The sequence below is a fragment of the Aphelocoma coerulescens genome (assembly GCF_041296385.1).
Source record: "Aphelocoma coerulescens isolate FSJ_1873_10779 chromosome Z unlocalized genomic scaffold, UR_Acoe_1.0 ChrZ, whole genome shotgun sequence".
Taxonomy (NCBI): Eukaryota; Metazoa; Chordata; class Aves; order Passeriformes; family Corvidae; genus Aphelocoma; species Aphelocoma coerulescens.
Genome location: NW_027184085.1, coordinates 55,402,812 through 55,429,216, shown reverse-complemented (window position 1 = coordinate 55,429,216; position 26,405 = coordinate 55,402,812). Strand labels below are relative to the sequence as shown.

Here is a 26,405-nt window from a genome sequence, read left to right as displayed (position 1 = left end):
TGTCAGAAAGTGTAATTGCACAGTCTCTTACATTTCATTGCTCCCCATGAATTTTACATCTGGAGTGAGGCTTCACTTAAACCTTTTCTAAGCTCTGAAGCCTCTGGCTTGTCAATTTGTCTACTTGAACATTTTAACTCCATTATTATTCCTAGTGCTATATGATGTTTGGTCATTTATCTGGACTGGAGCTGCTTTTTTTGTTCAGAGACCTGCTTTGCTGTAATCCACATAGGATAATATGCATCTCCTCTTTAGACTCAAGGTACTTTGAAATTTAGGTTAGAAAGGGAACAGTAGGTCAGAATAGGCATACTCTTAAAGTAGAACCTCTTAATCTAACTAAAAGCTTGCAGCTCGCTTCATGTATAATTGAAAACAGTATAGATTCTCCTAAATACTTGAAGATACTAATGGGCTTAAGCGAATCTGACTGAAAGGGAAGTCAGCATAAAGCTTCAGTTCTCCATCTGCTTTTGTTACTTGCCATGCTAGCTTGCAACAGGTTCAAGATCTTGGCATATGTTTTTTCTTTCACTGACACCGCATTGCATATCCTTCAATGTGCAGAAAAGCTTTGAAGTCCTCTGCAAGAGAATCTTCTTCATATAAAGGCCTGAAAATTATTGATCTAATAGAGCTTCAGCTGTATCACTGTAACAAAGTCCAATATATGGCAGTATGTTGATGCTAATTCTGGTAACTGCCTCCATTTCAGCATGTCAACATACCCTAGTCCAGACCACTCTGCACCTGCTCCATCCATGTGCTGTACTGTCCAGCTGTAAGCAATTCTTGGCAGGGAATCAAGTGTCTGCACTGGGCTTGATGCTGTGCTAAGCCGTAAGTCTTGAGCAGAGTTGGATAAATTAACACAATCTTCCTCTCCTATTCATTATTATGAATAGGAGATCATCTTGCACACCAGGCTGCTCTTGAGAGATGGGACTTCTTGCTCAGTGCTGTGCTAAGTCCCTCTACAGTGAGAGAAACCTGTTCTTTCTGGAGTGAATAAAACCCCGTGATTTCTGGACCAAAGCTGATGTGCAGTGAGGCACTCAGGCAAGTCAGAGCCAAACCTATGCACACCTGACAGGAAAGAATCTTTTAAGTGTCTCTTTTTCTTTATTCTCTCAGACATGGAGAGAGTCGAGATCTTAAGGATATCCCTTAAAAGGTTTATCATAAAAAGACTAACATACATTATAGCTTAGTTTTCTTTGAATTTGTGCTAACAGATATAGGACCACATTCATAAGCCCTAATCAACAGATGTAGGTTAATTTTATTATGCACACATAAAGTTCTGTGTACATGTATTTCAACACACATAAATGTTGGCTTTGAGTATGTGTCAGCTCCACCTCAGGACTGTTCAGACATGGCAGTGCTCTTCCCAGGCTAGGGCTGGCTCGTACCTGGGTAGCCAGGAGTGCTGGTTAAAATTTGTGTCTGTTTCTGAGCATTTAGATATGCTGATGCAGAGGTGGAATCTTGAAAATAACACACGAGTGTTAGCTCCTTCCTACCTTCCCCTCTATTTCGTTGCTTGTCACCCCTTAATAATTATTTTGAGTGTGGACTAAAAGGGGAAAGAGACTTTAAGGACTTTGATTTAAAAAAAGAACGGATATGACCAAAAAGCTTGGCAGATGGAGAGCACACACTTACTAACCAGAAAACCTCCCATGGATAAAACTTACAAAGAATTTTTCATAACTTTTAGTTAGGGGAAAGGAGTTTTCAAACAATTTTAATTTTTAGTACTGATAAGGGTTACAGATTTTATTCTGAACTTTAGACACATTGAACACCTTTTATTCTTTTATGCTTAGATATGCTTTTAGTGTGCGGCATATCAATTTGAATGTTTACATATGATCTGACATGGAAAGAGTCTTACAATTTGTAAAACATTATGCTTACCACTTATTTTTGCTCTAATGATGACAGTGATTCCAACCCAGTCTGGGGAGCCAGAGTTTTGAAATAGCTCACAAGGTATGGACCTCCAGAAGGCTTTTAGAGCTCCTAAGACGGATGCCAAACTTTTAGATAGTAAATCTCTTTCCATATTAGATACATCCTTATGGAGCAGCAGGAGGTAAAGAAAAGCTGAGTTGCACAAGTCCATCTGGAAAGATCTGCAGGCTTAAAATACATAATGATTTACAGAATCAAGAATTGCAGAGCATTTGCAAGCATAAATCATATAAATGTATTATTCTGATTCTGCAAAAAACCTAAATGTAAGTAAAAAGTACTATTTAAATCAATGCATTTAATCTTAAGCGTCGTGAACAGGTCTATTTGTGATCTTAATTTCAGTCCTTCCGAGCAAGATATCTCTGCTCGGTGTCTTTAAAAAAGCAGACTAGCAACAAGACTCCCAAGAAACTGACAAATGGAATCAGTGTCTGGAATGTAGTGAAAAGGAGGAGTTTAATAGCAACTGAAAACAGAATTTTCCTACTGGTGAAACTAAGGCAAGAGGTGCATGAAGCTTTACAGTTGTAACATGGTAAATATGCCATATGCTTAGAGAAAGACTCTTTGTAAACAAACTTTCAAAGAAAATCTACATTTAAATATACAGTTTCCAAGATACAATAATGATATGTTTTCCTTTTGATGATCATATCTGTTGACAATGATAGAGCTAAAATTTTGGAAATAAAAAGTCAGTAAGGTTGTGGTACTACAAAAGTCAGACAAGGGAAGACTAAAAGGAGTTTAGTGTAAGGAGTAAGAAAATCAAACCAAGAGTGCTTTGTGCTCTCCTGAATAGAAGTTTATATCTGTCCTTTCATATAGTGTATCCCCATGCAGCACCTTAGTGCTGAAATCAGATATTACGAGAAAAAAAATCATTTGTGCTGAAAATGCAGATAAAATATCTGTAGTGAGCTTGAACGTAAATTAAGATGTAGAACTGGAGTATTACATGGTGACATCATTTGTTTTTGCTTTAAAAAGAAAGAAAGGAATCCAAAATAATTTGGCAGGTTGTTACAGAATGCTACTGATGGAAATAATCCTGATGCATCTCACCATTGCAAAAAGCTGTGGCAATAATATTAAGTTTAGGCTCCTGAGTCCTAGTGAGTAAAAGAATTGGAGAGGTCAAAGATGACAGCTGCTCTTTCACAACAGAAATAGCTAGCTCAATACTTACAGCTAGATCTTAATTCAAATTGACAGATTGACAAGAATTTTCAAAGTGTAGCTACAGTTCTTAAAAAACCCAGTTGTGCAAAAAATGGGTGTTATACATATATTAAAAAGATGTAAACAATGAAAGAGCTAGTTCAAGCTGACAGGAGAAAAAGGAATGTATTCAAGCTACAGAAAGTGTATTTCACATTCAATGTCAAGAAAAGTATTCTAAACTAAATGCAAAAAAGGAGAAAAAAATTCTAAAACTTGACTATTAAATTCCAATATTATTAATCACTACTGGCCTTATGACCACTCACAATCTCATGTAGTTAAGGACTGCACTAGAAAAGTATTAGCACTATATAATATCCCCCTTTTCCTTTGGAAATGAACTCCATAAAAATGAAAGCAGAACTGCAAATACTATGCATACTGCTTGTTATTTCCAGTCACAAAATACCAGTCTGCAAATAAGGCACGCCAAAGGCATGCAACTGTCCTGCTCTAGGGGGAAAAATACTGCAAAGTCATAATTTTTCTCAAGGACATAAAAAGTTGGAGAAATTCTTGACCTTTTAATAAGCATGCAATACCTCTGGATGTCACTTATACATTCATCATTTATACATTCGTAACACCAGAAAAGAAGATCCTTTAATTTAAATAGGCCTAAAGTGTCTGCTGTTTTTCAGATTATGTATTTGGTTTGGGGAATTCTGGTTACTGGAAAGAACAGCTTTTCTCTCTTGCCCAGCAGGGCTCTGCCCTGACTTCTTGCATTACTCTTTCCTGCCTGTCCTTGTTGACCAGAAGTCACAGTGTTTCATGGAGCAATGTGCATTTCCTTCAACGTGCAAGTTGGTTACTTCTAGGCAGACATAATATTACTTAGAAACAGTCAGCCATGTCTACTTGTTTAGCTACAGATGTCACCCTTGCCTGTAAACTGGGGGAGAGGCAGACTGGACTGGCATATTTCGTAAATAGCAAGTACTAAAAAATATCTCATAAAGTCAAATAATTTCCTGTTTATAACTAGGAATTGTGAATGCAAGTTGCATCTTCTGAGCATTTAAACTTACCTAGTTTTGCTACTCTGGAGCATAAACCAGGAGAAATGTCAGTCAAAAGCTTTTCACCAGTGCCTACTGGTGACTGCTTTCTGATTTGTTTTCGGGTTTTTTTTTACTTTTTTTTTTTGTTTGTTTGTGGTTTTTTTTTGTTTTTTTTTTTTTTTTTAAATAAAGTAGGAGACCTTATTTTTATGCACGAAAATAAAGTACTATAGATACCCTACTGTTGTAACTCCAGTCTACAGCTGGCTTTTTACAGATTTTGGAAATATTGCTAGAAGTGTTTTGCTAAGCTTGACTGCATAGCAGGAAACATGGGGATTATCCAAACATAATGTATACAGGACACTGTGCTGCCATCACACAACCGTGTATACTATGTGTGTCAGTCATTCACTCCAGAAACACAATGAAAGGAGTGGAGAAAGTAGCGACCTAACACTTTCAAAACCCAAATAGCATTATTAGGAGACTTCTGGCTGAAAGTGATGCTTTTGATCTGGACAAACTTACCTGGCATAGTTATGAGACTCCGAATAAGTAAAAGGACTTTGCCTGTAGTTTTTGAATGCCAGTAGCTTTACAAATAGTCAGTTTAAAAGATCATTGCCATGGGCATTGCATAAATAATTTTATATACATAAATACATATGTATATATATATTATCTATGTGCATGTGTGTACCAATGCATGTTAAATAAAAGCCCTAAGAATATTTTAAAAACCCATAGCTTACTCCAAGACTTATATTCTAGGATAAACTATATTTTTAATTAATCACTTCAGAAATTGAAGCTGTCAGTGACCTTTTAAAATGACTATACATATACAGCACACTGTTAGATTAATATCAATTTTTTTTCCCCCTCCACTGCAAGCAAAGTTTAGACAGTTAGCTTTCATACTGAGAAATTATCATTAAGCTTCAATTTAGCTTCTTAAAAGTTCATAATTAGGTCTTTTGATTGTGATTATTTTTTGGTCATTAGGTCCAAGTAATCAAGTAACTATGTGCAGAAATTAACCTTTTTATTATACTAGATTATGTATTGTAGTAGTAAAGCTTGTTTGAAGTGCATGAATAAAAAGTGAAATTACAGGAAGAACAATCTAATATAGCAATAATAGGTGCATTCACTGTGCATCTGAGAGGAGGAGGGGGGAAAAAAAGAAGAGTTTTCACTCATTTTGGCCTAAAATCTGTTCAGGTTTCCAGGATTCTGACATCAGAACCCAGATAACACTGGCTAGAACCATAGGGCTTTACAATAAAAGCTAAAATATTGACCATATGATGGCAAAAAGTCTTTATTTTGCGGTTAACTTATTCTCTTCTAGCTACTCTCTGATGAAGTTGGTGGTGCTGTGGAGGATGATCTCCTTCTTCTTGACAAAGATCGTGACCGTTCAGCACTGTAGGCAACATGCTTATCGTAATTTTGTATCTGAGCCTCGAGGAATTCCCTCTGTTGCTGGCTGATTGTCTGGCTAATCAGTCCAGGAAGAGCTTGAATGCTACCAATTAAAGTTTCCAGTTTAGTTTCCAGAGTAACAATTCTCTTCTCAAAATCTTCACTTCTTTCATTTAAGTCAGAAATCATGTCATACATGATGTTTTGAGTCTGAAAGTAGAAGGATGTAAGTAAAAGTTTAGAGAGACCTTACAAGTATTGTAACAAGTAGCACAACTCTATAAGGGTTTGTAAAAGAGGATATGAGTATTATAACAATAGATAGTCTTGTGAAATAATTTTCCCTGTAGATTAAATTACAGTAGACTAAGCTTTCTACTAGATTTCTTGAGCAGAAATGTAATGCCTTTTAGTAGCACTTCAGATGTCAAAGTCGAAATAAATTATAAACCAGACCTTTTGTGGAAATTTAGGTGCTTGGGAGTGCACCAGGTGAAGCTTTTTGAACAGTCAGTGGAAGCCACCAGGGGACTGAAGGCTCCAGTGATGTGCTCCATCCCTAACTGTTCTTGATTCTTAAACACCTTCGTTCTTGAAAGCAGTGCACAAATGTTGTTCACTGGCTTTCTCCCTAAACTGAGAAGGTTTTCTTATATTGGCAGTAAGAGGAATCCAGTGCATTGTTTCTGAAAAGTAGTGCAAGGAATAAAAACTCAATTGTATGCTTTTCTACTTCTGCATTTCCAATCTATCTGGCCTCTACAAAACACTGTTTGGATACAGCAAATATATACAGTGTACTTTAAAATGACACAATGGTCAGTAAAAATGTAATCTGAAATGTGTTATTTCATAGGGACTTGGAACTGGTTAAAAAAAAAGGCTAAATGTCTGCCTCCTACAGACTGAGACTTCAGATTATTTAAAATAGAGTAAAAACTGGATGTAATTCAGTAGAAAAATGGTTAAAATTTATGAACCATCCAAAGGAAAGGAAAATTAATTGAATGACTGCCTGAAGTGTAAACCACTTCAGTATCACGTGAGTGTTATAACCCATTTCTCTGCCTCTTGTTTCAGGATGCTAGCATTATCCTTGAACAGTCTTGTATTCTACACAAAATAGTATCTTAAGTCCTTATTAGTTGCCAGAAGCATTAGACTGAACTGTATTTTCACCTGAAGTTGTCAGGTGGTTCTGTAAAACAAGAGGGGAATGAACACTGAAGAGTTTAATCGTTGCTTTGATGCACTTGAAATTGAGGAGGATTTTGAGGTAAATGAAGAGGTGTACAAGAAACCCTTAGGAAGAGCCCATTAATGCTTCTAATGTTGCCTCAAACTAAGCTCACAGTAACTCTTAAATATTAAGATCTAATGAGAAATCCAAAATGCTATCAGCTCAGACCTCTAGCTTCCTAGTTATTATATATTTATGAAAAATTCTAACAACAATAAACAAGCAGTTTGCAACTGAATAGCCTCTTTTACCTCAACTCAAATGGTTTAAAAAAGATTTTAAAAGCCTTATGATATACTGGCAAAGTAGGCAGCTACTATTCATTATATAAACTTAAATAAATCCAGATCTAAATTTACTTATCTAAAGTTACTGCTGCATAAGACAACAGGAACAGAAAACCAGAACCTCTAATTCCAGTCAAGAGGCTATGTACTATGGTCTGTGATGGCACAGTCACTATCACCACATGGCATATCTCCTTACTACACAGCACTACACCACTACGGCCCACTCACAGTTCAGCATTTACCATGACCACCGCAGTCACTTCAGGAGCTCTCAGGATCAGCCTCTCAATTGTGAAGTCTTTTTCAAATGTACAAAAAAATAAATAAATATGGCACATTCAAACTTTCGTCAGGATGTTTCTTTCAGTAGGTACTACCACAAAACACACATATATTTTCACTTGCTACAAATAACAACCTTGTTAACAAGATTTGCACATATAATGCACACCATTTTCACTTAAAAACTCTTCATTTTGGAAGAATGAATGTCGAAACAACAGTAACTGCCTACTAACCTTTGCCAGGTCCACCAAAGTGTTGGCTTGATCATTCAGTTTCCTTTGTTCCATTTTTACACTTCTTAATCTAAAAAGTGGAATTTTAAGTCAGATTTTTTTTTGTATGAGGTCATACTAGGATTTCTAAAGAGCATGCACAAAACTTACAAGAGCAAATAACTGCATGGACAATGCCTTGACTACTTTGTGTAGAGTCATAATCGGTCATGTGCCTGCTACATGAGAAGCATGCTTCTTCAACACCGCAAAAAAGGAAAGAGCAAGGAAATGTGATGTCCTCAAGAATACCATTTGCCATGGTCAAAGTTGAATTCAAAAAGGAAGATAACAATTTATCCAGACTACATGAAAGAAAGCCAAAACATTCCTCAAAGCCTCAGTATCGTGACAAGTAGATATAGGAAGAAACATAAACCAGAAGTTTTTTGTCATTATTATTGTAGTAATCAAGAATCTTCCCATGCCTACATGACTAGATACAGGTATTAGCCCTGTTCTGTCGGAAATGGATTGGGTTAGCAGTGTTGGAACCTGATGAACATACAGTGATAAGTGAGTTTCTCCTTACTTTAAACAGAACTTCCATCTGACCAGCAGCTAAATAACCAACATGCTTGCCAATACATTTGGTTTTCTTAGATAACTTGTGAATCTTAGTATGATTACATTTTAAATTTACATCAGACATTCTTTTTCAAAGCATTATTTAAACTATAGCATTGAAAAACTATGAAAGAAGCAGCAAGGGTATATTTTTTTTCTTTGATGCATACCTATCTACATTATTATTAGTTATGCACATTCTTTACAAGATATAAACATCACCTCTCTTATATATTCCCTGATACAAAGCCCACGTTTTCCAGATTAACTGCTAGAGGAGTGGTTTGTAGATCTGATTTTCACAAATAGGCAACTTCTACCATGAATCATTTTTTCAACCTCTCATAGTAGACCCATACTCGAGCTTTCAATGACTTTTCTGGCTGTTCTAGAGCAGGAAGTAGGGTTTTACAAAACCAAGGTATAAATTTATAAACAATGTGTGACAAGATACCACTTCAGGCTATCAGTATATCAAGGGCCAACCAAAAAACCAATTTGGTTAGCTGTTAAATGGAACTAAGTTTGGCAGCATTTTGTGGAAGGTGGCTTGCTAATGCATTCTCTGCCCATTTCTCAGTGATGGTATTACATAGAAAGCTAGTTTAAAGAAAGCCTTCTAGAAGGTATTTCAAAATCAGAAAGTTTCTTTCATATCTTTAGTTTACAAGCATTTCCTTTCATATCTAGGCTAACTGCCATGAGAAAGTAAGTTGTGGAGAGTGAAATATCATTAAAAAATATCTTTAAAGTATAAATGGCAATAACTCTGTTAAGGTAGAAATTAATTGATCACATAAAACTGGCATTCCAGCAGCTTGTTACTGGAATGTCATGTGCTCTTCTTCCACTGCAAGCTTCTTTCAGAGCATGACATAAATGCAGACTGTTGGAATGGTGTTTCCAGAGGCTGGAGTTTTTCTAAAGCAAAAAATATGAAGGAGTCTCCAAGGTACAGAATTATATAATTACAGTCTCAGAACAGAATAATTGTTCAAAAGTAATGATTTCACTGGAGAAGGACAACCCCAGTGTTTTGGTGACCATTCTCTCAAATAATTTGTAGAATATGTGTTTTCTGCTTTTCTTAAGATTCATTGATTCATATGTTTGAACGTCAGTATTTTAATTTTAAAATTCCAGGAAGTCCATTGTTATTGTAGTAGTACCAGTACCAGTTGACACCAACACAATAATTCTTCATGATAACCAACCCAACACCTACCACAGGCTGTAAGAATATATAGGTATGGCAAGTCTTTAGCTGCAGCAGCCGGATTTAAAGTAAACCAAAAGACTTTAATTGTTTAATTCATTAAGATAAAATTTTGATTTTATGAACTTCACTTATCACAGAAAAAGATCATGATTCTGGATCACGTTTCCATGGCAGCAATCAGACCACTGAAGTTCACAAATAAAAACTCTATTTTTTTGCATGCAGACAGTGGTAAATTCTTCAAGTTTAGAAAGGAACAGCTTGTACAACTTACTTCCGAGCTCTATTTTCATTTTGTTGAAAAAAAGACAAAACAAAAGAAAACAAAATGTAAAATATACTAAAACAACCAAATGAGCACAGTGGGCTTGATTCAGCAGGTGGAAAGTCCTAGGGAGTTGCTACTTCTTTTGATTAGTAGCTGCCTGAGGAGGAGTCTAACTCACTTGCATTCATGATGAATCTGCAATATCTTCAAGCCTTCCCCTTAACTATCATCTGTAGATTTTCTTGTTCATACAGTACATAACATGCCTTTTAATGATTTCGCCTTCATCTTATGTATCATCCGCATGAGCAGCAGAACACACAGACCAGGTGAAGGCATTTTAGAGCTGTGACCATGACTGTTATCATGATCTAGTCTGGTTTCTTTTATGAAATTGGCCCTGAAATGCCACTCCTTTTATTTTTGTCTCCAGTGAAATGGTTGGAAGGTGAAGGAGGGGTACCAAACTAAATTTAAGAACCCAGAAAGATGGAAAACTGTAAGTCACCTGAGAAAAGCTCAAAGATTCAAAAGGATGAAAAATTAATTTGCATCCATCTACCCAGCTACAGGAAGAAAGCAAACTGCTAGTGCAATGTTTTCATCTATGGCACATTCTTCAGCATATTGAAAAAAATTATCTTTTGTTTGTTTCTTAAATACCAAAGTTTTGGAGCCGTAGTGCAAAGTGGTAAAGGACAGAGAGAAATGACTAACACAGCTGTGCAGTGTAGCTGTCACAGCTAGGAGAAAATTACTGCTGCCACCTTCCTCACCCCACCTAATTAATTCATTTTTAAGGGAGGTGCACTTCATGTCCTGCAAAGGTCTTCTGAGCTTCAGTGATATATAAAGCTGGAGATCGAGCCTGCTGTGCTTTTTAGATTATTTTCTGAACATATGTGCTCATATACACACAGACACACACACACATACACACAAAATAAATAGCAAAGTTAAAATGTTAAGGAACAACCTTTGCAATCAAGGATTCAAGTCGAGCAAGGATGCACATGACATGCCATCCTCTCCGCAGAACCCCTGCCACTCCCCTCCACCTCCCAATCCTTTAAGCTAAGACAGATGACCAAACTGGTATATAAAAATATAGTTTTTATATTCACATAAAAATGCCACAACTTCTGTTGTCTTTTTATTCCTCAAAGTATTTCCACAATGACACAGTAACATTTAATCCTGCAAATTTGCTAAATATAATACAGTAATCAAGGTTTACAGAATACTTCATATCTTAAGTTTAGCGACCTACTGCCTTAAAACACTGCTACAAAAGAGAGAAAGAATCATTGTTAGTCTAAATTTACTAACAGGAAATGAATTAACCTGGCCTTTCCTTCCTGTCTTTCCGGCAAGATGCTACATAGATGTTCTTTTCGTCATGGATTCCTTCACATCTCTTCACTGCTTGGCTCAGACACAGACCTACACTCAAACCACCACTAGTTGAAACTAAACTTACCTATTTACCTTTTCCCTGTAACTAATGGGAACTATTTTCATAGGCTGTACAAATGGCTGCCTCAGGCTGGACGGGGATAACAAATAGAACAGACAAACAGGTCCTGACCATTCCTCAAAAGAATTCTGGTTCCCAAGGACAAAACTCTGGGGTTTTTTCCTCCCATGTAGCTCAAGAAATAGCAACCATTGTGCAATTCTGCTTGTTTTGATGTGCTTTATGATAAACACATACCGCAAATTTTAGATAAATACTTATAGTGTGGCAATACCATGGTACAGCTTAATCCTACTACTGGTTTTAAGTCTCAGGCTTGTTTTCAGACCCTCAAGTAGAGGGGAAGAACTCTTTGGAATAATTCCAGAGGTGCTCAAAGGTCTCAACTATTGGCATACACTCCAATCCTCTAGAAGAGATGTCACGGGTCATAGCTGACATACCAACACTTGATATTATGCACTGAGAATATACAGTGGAAAGAGGCAACTAAATGCTGGTAGACCATGCCATGATACTTAATGAATATTCTTTTCATTAACTACTACATACATACTCTCTTTTATTACATCATTCTGATTTTAAAGTATTAAAACATCTACTACACAGAAAAATTTTTTGAAAAAGTTTTCTTCTGTCTATTGTACTTTGCATCTTACTGCTTGGAAGCAAATGCATAAAAACAAAGGATAGTCTCAGTGGCAAAGAACAAAAAAGTCTTACATAATTCAAGAAGCACTGGAAACTTCTAAAAAACACTAACGAGTTTATATGGACATAAACTGCCCGCATACCTTTTTATTTTATTGCAAACAGATAATACAGTAAAACCTTATATCTACCTTACTCTGAAAGAAAATCAACCTCAAGAACAATCTTCTATGAAGGGAAGGGAATGGTGGACGGAGAGAAAGGAGGGGGCAGGATGGGACTAAGAGTGACTGAGGGAGAAGGAAACTAATAGAGAGAACACCTTGACAGGAAAAACAAAGCAAAATAGTACTTACTGATGAATAGCTTGCAAGAATTTGCGTTGATGTTTCCTTACTTTTGCATGGTCTATTTTTTTAACCAGCTTTGTGTTTTTATAAATTAACCATGTTTCCCTGAGTACATTGGCCGCTGCATTTTTCACCTGTTTAACAAAAGAAAAACACCAGGCTGACAAAAGTAGTATTATGTTATGTTTTCACTTTTCTGGTACTAACTCTTCCTAAAGCTTTTAAAATGCTGTCTTAACTATGGGAAGTGGGTACCTCAAGAAACTGCAGCACTGAGGGGAGAAAGCAACAACTGGACTAAGGGGACTGATGAGCAATTTCCTTTTTAGATAGATGTGAAATTGGGATCAAATATTTTTGCATCCAGGAATAATTTTCCCTCTTCAAAGAGTTGGAGCTGTTTGGTGTTTATGGCAATACAAATTACAGCGAGGAAATACTAATGCATTATCTGTACGTTAATTAAGTGTATTTAATAGTACGATGACATTTCTCGCTTCTTCTATGGTTAGAACCTATTAATTCTCTTAGCAATTTAACAGTCTTTTAAGCTTCCAGAGCCGTTTGAACACTTTTTCCATTTCCTTTTTTTTTTTGGTGGTGGTTAGTTTTTATACTTGTTTCTCTTTTAACATTCTCCAAGAAGATGAGAAAATATGTTGTCAATTAACATGGGCAGAGTTCTATTTAAAAAGTGCTTTGCCTTTTTTTTCAATGAGGCTTTCCATAAAATATTGAAGGTAAGAGTACCTGGAGTTCTCTTTTTAGGTCATACAAAAGTTTCAAGAACGCTTAAAAACATACAAATAATTTGAATGCAATGTTGATTAATGATGGAATGACTAGGTTACTTGCAAAGAAAAATTGTCCTAATTATTCACCTTTATTTTCCGTCCCTCCAGCTTTATGCCGTGCCAGTAACTGCAGTGTTAGAGCTAAGTCAAGGGCTAAGACATTGCAGGAATGTCATGCAATAGCTCTGCCTAGCAACAGGTCACCCCCAACCTGGCACCTGTAAGCGTTGGAGAACCTTGTCCTGTCTTCAGTGAAAGCACAACCACATTGTGAGGAGGTTTAGAGACCTCCTCACAATCCCTAAGCAGCCCTTGCACTTCCACAAGGTATCGCTGTCTCCAGGCTGTGAGGAAAGCTCCCCATCACCTGCGTGATTTGTGACCTGCTGTGCATCTTGGATTTCTTTGCTTGGTTTGCTTTTCATGTGCTGTGAGTTTCATGAGCTTGAAGGTATGAAAGTACCACTTGGATAAAGTATTAGACTAACACTGAGATTTATATGAACAAAATAAACTTCAGAAGGCATAAATAAATGAACACCAGACTCAAAATCTGGCCAATCTCTGCAAGACATTTTGGGCTCAGCTCTCAAGATAACCCTAGAAAAGTAACTGTGTTAGGAAGGGACAAATTGTTTTCTGTGGTCTAGTATCAACAAGACCATAACTGACTGCAATAGGAGTGTTAACCAACAAGCTCAGAAAGCCACTTTGTGTCAGAGACCCTTTATACCTATATAAGAACTGTCTTCCCACGTATCCTTAGTCTTTCCCCACTGTGACTGCTTAGAGGTGATACAGGCTGTTAGTGGTGAGCAGCACAGAAATGAGAGAGCCAGCACAGACAGAGCAGTGTTTTGAGAAACACAGCATGTAGGGATAGGACAGGGCTCTCTGCAGCAGAGGACGCATGGCAGTGCAGCACTGAAACGCTGCATGGAGCTGTACCAGGGCAGTCACCCTCCTCCTTGCCTGGAGCAGAACAACTGTCTCCATCTTAGGCATTGACATCCCTCTGAACACACTGGCAAGAAGAAACTCTGCTGAGCTCCTGTTGTGATTATAAGGACCTTTGTCTCCACATTGGCTCTTCTCAATAATGAAGACTAAACACGTTGAGTGGACTGTACAGCTACTACTCACTTGTTCCCTCAACACTGACCTGCTTCATTTCAGCAAAGGATTTCTACTTCTTTGTTTGCTGCATTTTCTTTCATTTAAAATATTTCTTTGAACACCAATGATTTCTATTTTTAAAATAACAATCTCTTCTAAAAATAATATAAACAAACATCTTTCAGAACCCTTCAGCACTGTGTGCCGCTAAATAAACCATGCGTTGTGTACAAAAAGCAATTGGAAAGACTGCCTCGCTCACAAACCCTGAAACGTTGTTTTCTTAAGAACATCTTTCATAGCTTGAAATTCTTGTTTTTATCTGTTATTTCACCTATTTTAGCTAAAAAAATTGTATTTTCATATGCCACATAAAAGCTTTTGGTTTAATACAGTAGTCTAGTTTCACAGCACTTACCTGCTGTGAAACTAGACTATTAACTAATTAACACCAACTACCTTCAAGTTACAAGAACCCTCTATACAATATTCAAATCCTCAAAATTTTTTGACAGCTTGCAGTTGCCCTCAATTTAGAGATAAACTTAAGGCATTCAATCTCTAATCTTTCAAAATCACACCCATGATAATGTTCAGCAGGGGTACCGAGCAGGACACTACTTAAAAACAAATGCAGAAATAAATACACAGTATTTCTTTTCAGTTGTGAATATAAAGTGTGACTTACTCTTTTAGTTAGCTGGGTGTCCATCATGAAATTATGCACATGTTTTTCAGCTTTGGTAAGTTCTAACTTCCTTGCCACCACAGCTACCACCAGTGCAGTGCACCCAGCACCCTGAAAACAATAAAACAAACCCCCAAGATGTTACTACTGCATTTTGCAGAGTTTTTAGAGGAAGTTTCTCCTTTCCTGTAGAAGTATGGCAGGCATCAGGTGATTCATCTCAGGCAAATACAGTGAACATGCTACAGCTATTTAATTTCAGAGTAATATGAAAAGTCAATATTTACAGGTTGGTAAACTGTCAAGGCACCAAAATAATTAGTGAGCAGCATTATTTCAAAGTTCTGCTTTTCCTTTTCTTTCCTGCAGGGGTTAAAAATTTGAACATATCCCATTTCTAATGCATAAACAAAGGGGGTGACAAAAATAACTTTTTAAACCCAGAATGTTAGTAACAGAGCACCCTGTTCTTAAAAATTTTCTCAAGGTTATAGCAACTGCTAAAGAGGAAATAAGATTAGATTAGTATTTGGCACACACACACAAAAAAGAAAAGTTTCTTAGGATTTTCTGTAGGGCCTAAAAATAATAGCAAAATTAGTATTTACTCACTTTAGGATATTTTCCTGTCGTTTTGAGTCCTTCAGTGATGTTTTCCTATATCATTTCTGCTTATCTTATTACCATATAAAATAGAACACACACAGAGGACCATGTCTTCAAACCTTGGAGAAAATACCAATTTTCTAATTTGTGCTGTGTATATGTCTGCACATGCATATATATACATGGACACACATGTCCACAACAGTTGCTAATGCCAGAAGGTTCCTGTCTCTTTGAAATGACAGTGCCTTTATTAGCATCACAAATTTAAACACTATTGTATGGGCCAGGTGAAATGGAAAGGAGGCTAAAATGAGCCAAGTAATAAGAAGCACTGTCAATTATACACATCTAGAGGTATCATTTACTTTACATTATTTATAAATTATGCTGCCTTAGTATTTTTTTTATAAACAAATTTTTACAGGTTCTTTTTAAAAAAAGTATAGATATCTCATTAAATATATGAGGGTGTGTTTAACTTGCAAATCCAATCTAATTCTAATCTGTTTAACATCATTCCAATCTAGTTCTTATTGCACTTGTGTCAGTTACTCTCCAACATAAAGCAATCTCTCATTGTCCATTGAAGCTTAACACATTTTCATTCACAGAGCTTTCTCCTACTCATTCTGTATTTCTCTCATAAATCTATTCTCTCTCTATCCCCCCCATCTATAACTGCCTTACCAACTCCAGAAAATCCAGAAGAAATCTCAGAATTTCGCTTTCAAAATACAAAATCCATTAACAAACACATAGGGACTGCAAAATAAATTAACTCATTGGAAACCCTTTTTCACACAATGTCCTTAAAAAACTGAATCTTTTCTCTCTGTGTATTTACTGAGGCACACAATGAATTTTGTGAAAGCCTTTAATTGTTTCTTCATTTCCCTGGTAGCTTGTTCCAAGAAATCCATCCAATTCCGTTCAAACCTAATTTTCTACAACTAGTTCTCATCTTCCATCCTCAACAGCTCTCAGAATTCCTTCAAATGAGTTGCTCATAACTTTGCTGCATTTCCTGCTTCTCTCCTGTCCTCAATACTAAGCTTCTGCTGTTCTCTATCTCTCTTTTCTCTGGTCCTGTGATGATGGAAGTTCATGGGAAATTACTTGAAGTTTTGCTCTCACCATGAGTCAAAATGGTGCTAAAAATTCCCTTGCTTCTCCAGACCCCATTAACAGTTAAAAAGGAAGAAGACAGGCCATACTGTCTTAAGCCATGCAGCTTAAGACTAGATACTCCAGGAGTCCACTGAGCCTTCTGAGAAGAGGACTAGACAGGAGATGCTCTAACATGGCCTACCTCCTCAGAAAACAGACAGCGCTCTTTAGGTCTTCTTCCTGTCTAGGGAGATGCTAATATACAGAAGACTTCTCTGTAGGCAAATAAATTAATAAATTACCCCACATAATACCAAGGAAATGAAGATAAAAGCAGACATCTTTTGGTTCAGTATGTCAGGAAAACCAGGGCCAGATGTTGATTTAATGACATAACTGGACTTCTGCTTGCTCACAGCAAGAAAGCTAGAATGGAAATGAGCTTTTTAATACAGACCCCACTGGCACAAAACACCTGTTTAAGCCAATTTACTGGGGGAGAGAAATACTAGACCATTCTTTCCCAATTCCCCTCAAAAATACTAGAGGAATGGTGGCAGGCAAAAGAGTTTGGTTTGAGGCAAAATCATTCCAGCTGTTGTGATTAAGTCTCATGCTTTTTCAAAGTGGCACAGCAGTTGTAAGGGCCAAGTGCTGTTAAAACCAGCAGTTTTAAGTCTCACATAAAATATACTGCCTGCAGCATCACAATGCTGTCACTGGCAAGCTGTGACAACCACCTCTATGGTGTATATGCACTACTATCTTCTCCATCACCAGAACAACTTATTGTGATGGCAAAGTATTCTAGATTCAGTTTAAACCTCTTGGTTTTATGGTACATGATGGGATCTTAGGATATGAACATGGGCTCTTTTAGTATTTCTCCAGAAGTAGGAAGTATTATACTACCTGCATGTTTACACTTCACAGTACTTTGAGGAAAAAAAATCACTCATAACAGCTTACAACAATGACTAAAATTCCACTTAAACTACATGATGCTAATTAATACTTTATGTTACAGTGATCTGCAGTATTACATGGCTCCCCAAAAGAGCTCAACATCCTTAAAAGTACTAATAAAGTGAGAATGACTCAGAATTGTAGAAATTAAATAGAGGCAATACAGTTACTTTAAAATATGGTAGCATTGTATGTATGATACTTGCCACAGTTTTTGAATATGCTGGTTGACAGGAAAATCAGTAGGTCAGCTTATATGCTATTTGTTATATCAATACTATGCAATGCAGCAGCTATTTATATATTAAAATTACTCAATCTAAGTAAAAGCACTAATAATTATTTCAACTGCAGGAGGGGTTTTCTAGAGAATAAAATTCTACAAAGTCTTATATTTGATTACTGCATTTTATAACTTTCAACATCATTGTTTTTATCCTGTTTTAAAGTAAATAATAAAGTAAATCATTGCTTCAAGCTCTTGTTCAGGAGAATTATATATAAGATGAAGAAAATGAAAAAGGCAGGAATGTATATATTTTCAGGTATCAAAGCACTAATCAATTCTATTTGGAATTCACACTCCTTAGTCAGCTGCCTGACCATCTCCTGCATTACAGAGTTACTGCAGTGTATTTTGGCTTGGTAAGCAGCCTGACTTTAAGGGCACTTAGGACAGGAATTATTGCAACACATGCAGTCAGTGTAAGCAAATTGATCAAGCCAAAGTTAAGGTTTGACTACATCGTTCATTTGCTCCACTTAATGGAAACAGGCAATAACAGAATTAACCATCCATTAATTTGATGGTGTTCAAGTATTCTATGATCAAGCATTTGCCGGCAACCACCAGTTTTAAAAGCTGATGTACCTGAATGTTTCTATTTTTCACAGCATGTACTAGCTGAATGAAATTATCTGCTAAAGCATGAGAAGATTTAAGAACTGTGATCTAAAACAACAAGATCAGGACTCTGCTGATGAGCCAAGCAATGCCTGTTTCCTGTTTGAAAGGATTGGAAGACGAAGCACATGAATTTCATCCTGAATGCACAGTATTTCTTGCTTGATATGAAGTGTAGCATATTAGTCTACAGTAAAAGCAAGAAGTCTGAAAATATACCCTCAACCTTCAACTAAGTAAATCAACAAACTCTGGCCTCCACAGTGCCATGAGATCTCTGATAGTGACGTAGAATTTGCATTTGTGAGCAGTACAACCTTTAGCATAAGGTTCACAACCATTTACACTGGATAGAACTCGTCTTGATTGTCAATCTGTCTAGCTGTTGTCCCTTACGAAAACACTTTGATTTGACGGCAAACAACTTGAGGACATTCTTTGTATCTTTAATTCTAAATATGGTGTTCCTGTTAAGGACAAAGAATGATGCCTAAAGTTCAAATGCTCATGCAGGCAAGCAACATTCTGTGAAAGCCATTCTCCAGTACCTTCTTTGATGCCTAGAATCCAAAATGAGTTTCCCTGATAGAAATGTAAGTAGAAGTCTATACTGGCATTTTACTCATATATACTTAGGCACTTGTTAAACACTGGTAGGATAATAATTTTCTCAGTTACATAAGCCTAAATGCTGACTGATACTCCTTAAAAAAATGAATGGAAGGATGGACTAAATTGAGGGGGGAAAAAATAATGTCATCAGGCACTGATGTCAAGCCCATGCTATTTGAAAAGGGAAAGAGAAGAAAGGTGAAATTAATTGTATTTTAAGTTATACTTTAAGCTTAGCAACTGAACAAAATGCTTAAACATGACTTTCAGAAAAAGGCATGATTATTACTTGGTGTTATCTTTCACTTTACCCTCAGGCATCATAAATTGCAACTTTTCCTATCTTTTGCACATTCTCTCCTCTTGGCACTTAGTCCTGAATTATTGCAAGCCTCCTTTCAACTGCTTCAACAAAGCCAACTATGTCTTAGACACATCAGAGATTGCTGCAATGGTTACTTTCTTTGCCTGTCATTCCTATGATGTTATTATGTTCTGAGTTGATGTAGTCCCTTCTCCATGGCATCGTATAAAGAACATTTGCCCTCAGTTGTAATATTTTATGACTCCTTATGGATTTTAGCTCTAATAAGCTCTTTCAGACAAGATTCTTTGCATCGCCTATTTACTTAATAAAAGCTCTCTAGAAACACATATAAATCTAAAATACAGTTTTCTTTTAAAATCTTCCCCTTCTTTGTTTAGGATTTTACTTACTACAAAGCCTAGCAAAACTTGTGAAGGTATGTCAGATTCTGGTACGCCAAGATCATTTGTTCTGATCCTACAGAATTCTTCCTTGTTCCCCATTCTGTTTGCTCTGTGGGAATGGTAAACTGTTCAGTAATTTGGACTATTTATTTCTATTCTCTTTATACAGTACTGGTATCAACAGGATCAGGTGTTAAGAGTCCTGAAGTGCTACAGGAATACAAATAAGAATTAATAAAGGTTGTAGGTCTGTATTATCCAGCTACAGTGTGCACATCATACTAGACCTGACTTTGCCTTTTCCTCCTTGTCAAAGTTATTCATCAATATACTTACTACATACCAGCTGAGATGCCTTTTGCAGTCCAATCACAATCCTCTGTCCTCCTCACTCATGCAACCCACCCTGAGCTTTCTGCTGATGTTAGCACAACCACCATACCAAAGCTGACTAACTGAAAGTTACTACAGAGAATTTCACATTATGGTAAATCACAGGTGACACAGCCATAGCAGCTGGAGTGAAATAGCTGGTATTTCCCAAAGCACAGAATGAAAATGTGCTTACGGAATCCAGATCAAGACCACGCCTTTACCACCACTCCCAAGTGCTGAGACTGAGGGTTCACACTGCAATAGAGCGATTGCAAAACTGCAGGGTTCAGACTTCAAGTAAAGTCTAGCACGTACTCGCATCTAACATTCTCATCAAGGCTCAGTTTTACTGATAGCCAGAGAGGTGTACTCAATTCTTCAATCAGAATTTATCGAAGGCAAATAAAGCCTTAACAATGGCTGCATTTTCAGTTAGCATTGAAAGCAGCATTTGGTCAGTAGAGAAACCCTGTAGTCTTCTAAGTACATGCCTCTGGCATTGTCACTTGGTTCTTTTTTTGGTAACGTTTCAAAACACCTTTACAAGACAACAGTGAATTGAGTCACTCCTGCAACCACCTGAAGGTTATATACATGCCTGGACAGCGCTGTCAGTGAGAAGGGAAGCAGCACTGTATCAATGCCTCAGCTAAAAGTGTCCTGGCATCTTTGGTTTACTGGACTGCAAGTGAAGTGCAATCTTTAGTGGTGTAGGTGTCACAAAAATGTCCTGCTATACTTGCCTGTAGCTGAAAGAAGGAAGTTGCCACATTTCTTGCTCACTTCCCTTGGGATCCACTGAGGGAGAGAGAAGGTGCGCTTTGCAGACATATGGTTCTGGTGGGAAATTTAGCTCTGCACCAGAAAAGGCACAATATTCCTCCTGCTGCTCTGCATAAAATGAAAATCCTGTAAGAATTTAAACAGGTATTTTGTTCATTTGGCTCTCTCAGAGGCGGACATACCAGGACCACCAGGGAAGGGAAAAAAATTAAAAAAAAATGTTGCTTGAAGTAAAAAAAAAACAAAACACCTCTCCAAAACAAGACAGACAGAGGCTAGGGAAATGGTGCTGTATAAATGTGAGTTTGCATTTGTCACTACTGGGAGAGATGTGTAACCTTGCAAGACTGAAACAAAATAAGATGAGTAATAGGACAACAACTATGTCATCTCAGCCAAAAGGGTGATCTAAAATATCTTTGCATTATTTATACTTTCATGTATTCAGTATTTGCCTGGCTACTACTGTCTTCATTGGAGTTTGTCTGCACCACATCTAGAATTTTATTGCAACATTTAAACTTCTGATCCATACAAGAGTAGACAAGCAGATTTGTTTACTTCTAATTCGTCCATAAGGTTTTCAGCAATGTTGCAAAAATAAAAATTATGAAGACCATTAACTGTTATGTATAAATGCTAAATTGATTAAATACTGCCACATATAATAATGGGTAGTCATAGGTGAGGGTGAAGTAAACTTTTTGAGTAATGAAAGCTGGGTACTAGGAGAGACATCTGGGACAGCACGGGACATAATGATTTACACCATGAAGACAATATCTCTTCTACAGGGGAATGTATAAATGATTGTAATGTTAACTCAGAGAAGCCCAACAATTGAACATGCCCTGGTGACTGGGGCTCTGGTAAACCTTCAGTGGTCATAACAGCTAAAACACCCCTGGACAGTTTATCCCAATAAGCATAAAAAACTTTATGCTGACCAGGGGTTGAAGTCCAATTTCATTAAACGAGCAGGCTTAACAGCCTATAAGACTGATGGGAAATACCACTTTAATAATTCAGGGTGAAAGCTACCAGTGTTGTTCTTGTTCATCACCTGTGTTGTAAATACAAAAGTTTCATGAGAATATGTGTAAAAGTATATGAAAACTGCTGTACTAAATTTGAAGTTATTGCAGATGAATTACATTTTCTCAGAACAAAAAAATTTTGTTGCAACACTCATCATCTCCAGTCATATCTACATAAACAAAGACAGCATGAGACAACTGCTGCTCATTCCAGCCAGGAACTAACTGCCTTTGAATTTGTTGAAAGGCATCCATAACTAGATCTAAGTGAGAAACAGTTCCTGTGCCCTCTAAAACTTCGAGAACTTCCCTGGTCTACTGGTACAAACTAAAGACCTTCTGAAGAATCTTTTTTTCCCTTAATTTTTCCAGTTTTGAAAGATGGTGAAACCCTTCAAGAGATGTTGTTTACTCAAATGGAGTAGAGCCTCTGCCATTCTCTACCTTTTCAGATTACCGCCCTCTCAACCACTACTTCAGGGATCATGTTTTGAAGCTTCTCGATTTTGATAATTTATGTTTCTTTGCTTCAGTTAAAAATTTCCAACAAGCCATAGTAATAAAATAATCCCAAACTATGTTTTTTTCCTACAAAAGTTTCTATTCTTGCAGTTTTTTGTGCTGGAACAACAACAGAGGAGATGAAAAGTTTCTCAGCAGCCCAACTTTTAATAGCTTTATCCCTAAGAATTCAGGCATCATTAACTGTCTTCTCTATAAAATTTCTGCTCAATACATTATCTGCTTAGGTTGCACTACCCTAGAAGGAACAAACAATCTCTTCTAAATCCTGATGTCACTTGTATTAATTACTGAATTATCAGAACCAACTGAATTAAACTCTAGCATATATCTGAGACATGGACCCAAGATGCTATCAATTAATATGAAAAGCTTTTCGTATTTTCTGCACTCTCAGAGAAGTAAAAACTGAGCAGTGTTCTGGATTTTTGAAATATCCTCTTATCCACAGATAGCACAGCAGTTAGTGCTCTAACTAGAACTGATCATACCTTTTCAGCTTTTAGAGTGTAATTCAAAATACACTTCTGTGATTCGTAAACCATTATGTTTCTGCAACGCACTACACAATTAAACAATGTGAACAAAAGTTTTCAGAAAATCACACGATGTTTTAGACATTATTATGCACAATAATTTACGAACTTTTTTGTACATTATCCATGAAGTTATATAAAATAATTTCCATATTTGATTGCTCAAATCTGATGTTTATGTTATTTTTCTCTTTTTCAGGACTCATCCCAGAAGATATGCAGACAATGTTAACTCTGCAGTTAGAATCTACTTGTTTTCCCCCTCTTTTTCTTACAGTTTAGCAACAATTAAATTTCAAAGATAATACAGTTCAGATTTTGCTACCAAGAAAAAATAAGACAGTTATAAGACAGTAGCACTAGAAATTGCTACTCCAAGTGCCATGCTCCTCTTTTAGATAGTTCTCTGTATTTGTTGGTAAGACCAAGGCTGTCTATAATTACCATTTGCACAAACATCAAAATTTAGCCTTAGATGAAGAGTCCTCTATTCTCACAGCAGAAACACCTCATCCTCATCACTTTTTTAATGATTCATAGGAAAGAAACTGTGATTGTTTAGAACTAAATGCAGACTTTCAAAGGACATTAAAACCTTCAGCATGAGAAGATTTAAAATGAGATCTTATTAATTTTTGATTCACAATTTGGAACTAATAAAAACTATCATCCCCAAAGCCAGATTGTAAGCAATGACTGCATTGTAAACGACTCTAATAAGAATTCATCTACATTGAGTGGTCTTCAAATACTGTAGCTAAAAGATGCCACTTAAAATTTTTGCAAGAAAAAATGCTAATCTTGTCCACATCTATTGTACAAATTTAAGAAACTTTCCTTATTTATTTTTTTCTTTCATAGGCCTAACAATCTCTTTGAAGTTCATTTCAACAACAGAAGCAACTAAACTGTAATTTCCACATTAACAAACACTTTGAAATAACATCTATTTCATTTAAAGCAAACTTCATCAAGCTATACCCAACCAACTGCATCCTGTGACAGGACAACTGCATTTCATCTATTCCTCTCTATCCTGTTCTGAGAACAGTGACACCAGCCGTATTTTTATCCATCCATCACACTCTTGTAGACCTGCCTAATGTATACAGAGGGCAGAGGATACATTTGCCATTGATTTATAGTCCACCTGGCACATAGTCTACTTCTGCTGCCTAGTGAAGTCTCATTGGAAGAACACTGATTGGTAATTGAGTTGAGGCATCCAGTTCAGTTTCACTTGCTAGTCTCTAAAACATCTCTGCATTGACCCATCTTTGTATCACTCTGTGTCAGTATTTTCAGAAAAGTTTCACATATTTAAGTGCTTTGCAAGATCAAACTGTAAATGGTTCATATTTTTTCACCGCTTGCCTTCTTTGTTCACAGGATTTTTTGAGGGTTTTTTTCCCCCAATTTCTCTAATACAATAATGAGACTTCTTTGCTATCTTACTCTCAAGAATTCTCAAGGCATTTTTCTTTCTGGTATAATTTGAATATGTGTAAACATTTTCCTATTTTCCAGCAGTGTGCATTTGTAGAATTTAAAAGATGTCACTTGATACCAGCGACTCAAGACAGCAGTAGTTACAACTTCAATAGCCAACACAGCTTGGTGCCACCAGCACACTGCACAAAGTCCACTTCTCAGGCTGGACTACAAGGCAGAGTTCAGCCTGAGCACTCCCATTTCCATTGCACAGAAAGCAATTCCTAAGGCAGAAGTCGGAGGACAGACAGGGCACCTGGGCCCTTCCTTCATAGGGATCAAGACACCAAAGGAGGCTTCCATGGGCCACCAGTTCCACAAAGCCAATCTTAACTCTTCAGTGGTCTGTATAACTACTCTTGTATTCACAAGTGCTTCTATTTATTCCCCCTTCCATCCTGAGCAAATACTCAGTGGTATTTGGTACTGATCACATAATCCAGCAACATATTTGCTGCTTCAGATGCTAGGGAATTACACTTTACCTCTTAAAATCAAATATACACTTTTATTTTACGACATCTATTCAACAGTTACCCTCGTGTATCTTTTAATTATACCATCAATTGCTCCTATTGAAATAAAAATCACTAGGTCTGTTCTTTTAGGATCTATATTTTCCACAATGAACATTAATTAGTTACTGTACAAGTTTCAGAAGAGTAATTGGTTTTAAAGAATGATATTCAAGACCTGTAAGCTTTTTTGTATTGCAGGTTAGGCTAGAAGAGAGTTCATTATTATATTCACTATGTCATACTTCATATTGCACAGATCCTTTACAAAAACAAAACAAAACAATAAGCAAACCCCCCAAAACCCAGAGTAATTTCAGCATCTGACTTTTCCCCATTGCTCCATTTTTCTTCTCAAAGATGACATAAATGTGATTAGTGGTGAGGCTTTCACTATTGTTTCACCTATCATAACACAGCAGCTAATTGGCTCATTTTTTTTGTTAAAAATGCTTTTTGTCTCTGGAGATGTTTATCCCAAATTCATTACCACGACATCCTGATTGGAGTCTTTGCTCTTTCAAAGCAGCTGCAGAATTTATAATCACTAAAAAAACCCAATTAGAGACGTGAAGGTATCATCCACACATTTTACAAGTCTACCAGTTGTGAAAAAGAGCTGCCAATGTGTGAAAATTATGTGTATAAATCCATGCTTGAGTTTTTCAAGGAAGCAATGGAAGCGACTCTATATCAGGATTCTGTCCTCATTCTACAATCCCTGCACTGCAAGGTGGCAGTAAACGCTGATCTCCATCTCTTTCCCTAGTGAATTTATGACCACACTTCATTCTCTCTGGCATCAATATCCAGGACAGAAAGAGGAGCAAAGGCAAATACCCCAGAAGACGGCAGATTTGCGCTCAGCCAACAGCTTTTAAAAAAGTCTTCTGAGCCATTCCTCTGCTTTTAGCCTGTACCTTCCAACTCCACTCCAAACTCTATATTTAAGGAGATATGCATTTGCCACCTTTTGCAAAATTTATTGGAAGTCTTTATCAATAAAGGTCAAAGACCTGAAATCTATCAGGTGTTTTTAATTTTTTTTTTTTAAGCATTTGTAAAAAAAATCCTTAAACATTACAAAAAAAAAAGTCCATTTTACTCTCTGGACATAAAATACATACTGATTATAAATGAAGATTCTACCAACATATCTACTCAAAAAGGGCAATGATTTGATACCATTTGCTTTCAGCCATAATCCCAATATAGCTGTTTTAACACAGGTGCATATTGGAACAGCATTACTTATAATCAATGGCAAAAATTCAGAAGCAAGTATGTATCTTGTTATTACATACAGTACATATATGACAATCATTCAGCCTTTCTCATTCACAGGGACATTTACACAGAAGTTGATAGAAATAAG

The 26,405-nt window shown here is 36.7% G+C and overlaps 1 protein-coding gene across 5 annotated transcripts in view; it reads right to left on the bottom strand.

Annotated features, from left to right (window-relative positions):
• Nucleotides 1-1,342: 1,342 nt before the first annotated feature.
• Nucleotides 1,343-26,405, bottom strand: part of KCNN2 (potassium calcium-activated channel subfamily N member 2) — a 71,446-nt gene continuing 46,383 nt past the window's right edge. For all 5 annotated transcript variants that reach the window (XM_069001630.1, XM_069001633.1, XM_069001631.1 and 2 more), the window contains 4 exons: nt 14,863-14,973; nt 12,271-12,398; nt 7,694-7,763; nt 1,343-5,855 (listed from right to left, as the gene is read on the bottom strand). In XM_069001630.1, the coding sequence (XP_068857731.1) occupies nt 5,568-5,855; nt 7,694-7,763; nt 12,271-12,398; nt 14,863-14,973 (597 nt within the window). In that variant the 3' untranslated portion in view covers nt 1,343-5,567. The remainder of the gene's footprint in view (nt 5,856-7,693; nt 7,764-12,270; nt 12,399-14,862; nt 14,974-26,405) is intronic.